General features: G+C 40.1%; 2 protein-coding genes across 2 annotated transcripts in view; one reads left to right on the top strand and one right to left on the bottom strand.

Moving 5' to 3' along the window:
• LOC109534879 overlaps nt 1–2,433 on the bottom strand; it is a gene marked incomplete in the record, with an annotated part of 72,531 nt that overhangs the window by 12,246 nt on the left and 57,852 nt on the right.
• The window catches only part of LOC109545808 (cyclin-dependent kinase 4), a gene marked incomplete in the record, with an annotated part of 3,364 nt that continues 2,466 nt past the window's right edge, over nt 1,536–2,433 (top strand). The window contains 4 exon segments of the mRNA XM_048662032.1: nt 1,536–1,759; nt 1,814–1,905; nt 1,968–2,241; nt 2,293–2,433. Coding sequence (XP_048517989.1) covers nt 1,845–1,905; nt 1,968–2,241; nt 2,293–2,433 — 476 coding nt within the window.

Raw genomic sequence — 2,433 nt, forward strand, 5'->3', positions numbered from 1 at the left:
AATTTTAGCCGCAGATGTATCAAGATGGAACGTAGCACGCGCCAAGCTATCTTGCATCTTTCACAGCTTCTACAGGTGCAAGGGAGATGAGCGATGCTGGCTGCATTCCAGGTTCCCATTTTAGAAGCAAATTACCCCATTTGTGCAAGGGGGCTGCGTTTGTGCTCTTTAGCAGAAGGAGTGGTGGTCAACCCAGACAACTCAACTATTGATTTTACATATTTTTTTTTCCTTTGATTAATTCGGGATATTTGGACAGTTTCCAGGACAAAAGCCCTGTTTCTCCAAAATTAGATAAGATTTCAAGTTGTGGCCTCTAGCAGCCTTTACGCGAAGTGTCATTTAAATTCTTAGATCAATTAATTGTTGAAGAATCTAGCGCAAAACTTATTTAGATCGAATTTCGAAACTGCGGGCCGTTTTTTAACTTTGTGCGTTTTTTGCACAACAATCTTCAAAGCGCCATTTTTCAAAAACCTGTTGAGATATCAGTTTGCGGCCTGCAGCAGCCTGCAGATGAAGCGTCGCTTTGACCATGTTGATAACATGAGACGAATTCAGAGAAAAACTCTTTCGGAATTAAGTCCCCAACTTTGGACATTTTTTTTACCTTATGCTGTTTTTGCACAAAAAATTTCAAGAAGCCATTTTTTCAAGAACCTGATCCGACATCAACTTGCAGTTTCCAGCAGCCTTTAGAGGAGGTTTTATCTTATTTATTTGGCGAATTTCGGCAGAATCCAGGTAAAAGCTTTTTTGGAATAAATTCCGAAACTTTGATTTTTTACTTCGCGTGGTTTTTGCACTACAAATTTTAATAGGCGATTTCTCAAGAACCAGTTGAGATATGAATTTGCATCGTCAAGCAGCCTTTAAAGGAAGCTCGACTTTGATTATGGCGCAAATTTATAAAAAATCCAGTTGAAATCTACTTCGGAATTAATTCCTAAACTTTGGACGGTTTATGCAATTTATGCGGATCTGCACCGCAATATTCAAAACGCCATTTTTTAAGAACCAGACCAGATATTAACTTGCAGTTTCCAGCAGCATTTAAAGGAAGCTTTGTGTTAAATTGGCAAATTTGGACAGCATCCAATAAAAACCTTGTTTGGAACCAATTCCGAAACTTCCGACATTTTTTTAGTTTGCGCGGTTTTTACACTACAAATTTCAAGAGGCGATTTCTGAAGAACCAGTTGAAATCTCAATTTGCGTCTTTAAACATCTTTTAAATAAATCTTCACTTTAATCAAGGAACTTGGGAAAACTTCGGTCAGATGCTGCTTCGGATTTATTTCGATTTTATTCTTTTTACCAATTTTTTTATAGATTTTTTTTAATTAAAAATTATCTCTATTATTATGGCAATAAAAAACCAGTGAAATTTGGGATTTATTAGTAGTACGAGTTGCATGGCGTATGCATGTCTAAAAATGCAATATATATTAATTGATGCCCGATGCTACGGACGGCTTTCCTTTTCTTTCTATCTGAAGGCAATGGAGAAAGCAAAAAGTTCGTCTCTAAACAGCTGAAACTAACCTGCAAATGTCAGGGTAAAAGTTCCGTTATGGTTAAGGGTGTTTGTTTTGTTCTGTTCGCCTTAATGTTTTGTTGTGTTGCTCGTTAATTACCAGCTTAATTAGCAAATCGATTACCAGGTTTATTCATGCCAGTCGTGTGGGTACATGATTCAAGCGTGGCTGCAAGTGAACAAAGAGGACAGTTGTAGCATTACCAGATCACACCTGTAGAGGTAAGCAGAACTTCGAGTTTTTCTATGCATCCCGGCTGAAGATTGGTTTCACAGCTCTGACTACATTAGGAAGAGACTTTGGGAAATGGCGCAGAACAGCAAGCAGGAGAAGAGTACCTACGAGGCTATCAACAAGATAGGAAGAGGTAAAGCTTTTCTTAATGGCCGGAATGGGCTGCTAATGGATGAATGGTTTGTTTGATTCCAGGAGCGTACGGTACGGTGTATAAAGCGAGGAACAATGAGACTGGACAGGAGGTGGCCTTGAAGAAGGTCTGGATTCCGCTGAATGAGGACGGAATCCCCATGAACACGTTAAGAGAAATCGCATTGCTCAAACAACTGAACACCTTCAACCACCCGAATATCGTTAAACTGCTGGACATTTGCCACGGCCAGCAACTGGGCAAAGACTTGATGATGTTCCTGGTGTTTGAGCATGTCGAACAGGATCTGGCCATGTACATCAGCAAACAGGCACAGTAAGTTGCAAGACGACCCACGTTTTTCGTTATTGACCGTGATTTTTCCAGAGGATTTTCCACTACGGAGATTAGAAACCTCTCTAAGGAAATCGTAAACGGCGTTGATTTTTTGCATAGCCATCGGATCGTTCACCGGGATTTAAAGCCGCAAAACCTGCTGGTCACCAGCGACGGCCACATTAAACTGGC

The sequence above is a fragment of the Dendroctonus ponderosae genome, unplaced genomic scaffold (genome assembly GCF_020466585.1).
Source record: "Dendroctonus ponderosae isolate FM_Combo_2020 unplaced genomic scaffold, Dpon_F_20191213v2 Dpon_F_20191213_10, whole genome shotgun sequence".
NCBI lineage: Eukaryota > Metazoa > Arthropoda > Insecta > Coleoptera > Curculionidae > Dendroctonus > Dendroctonus ponderosae.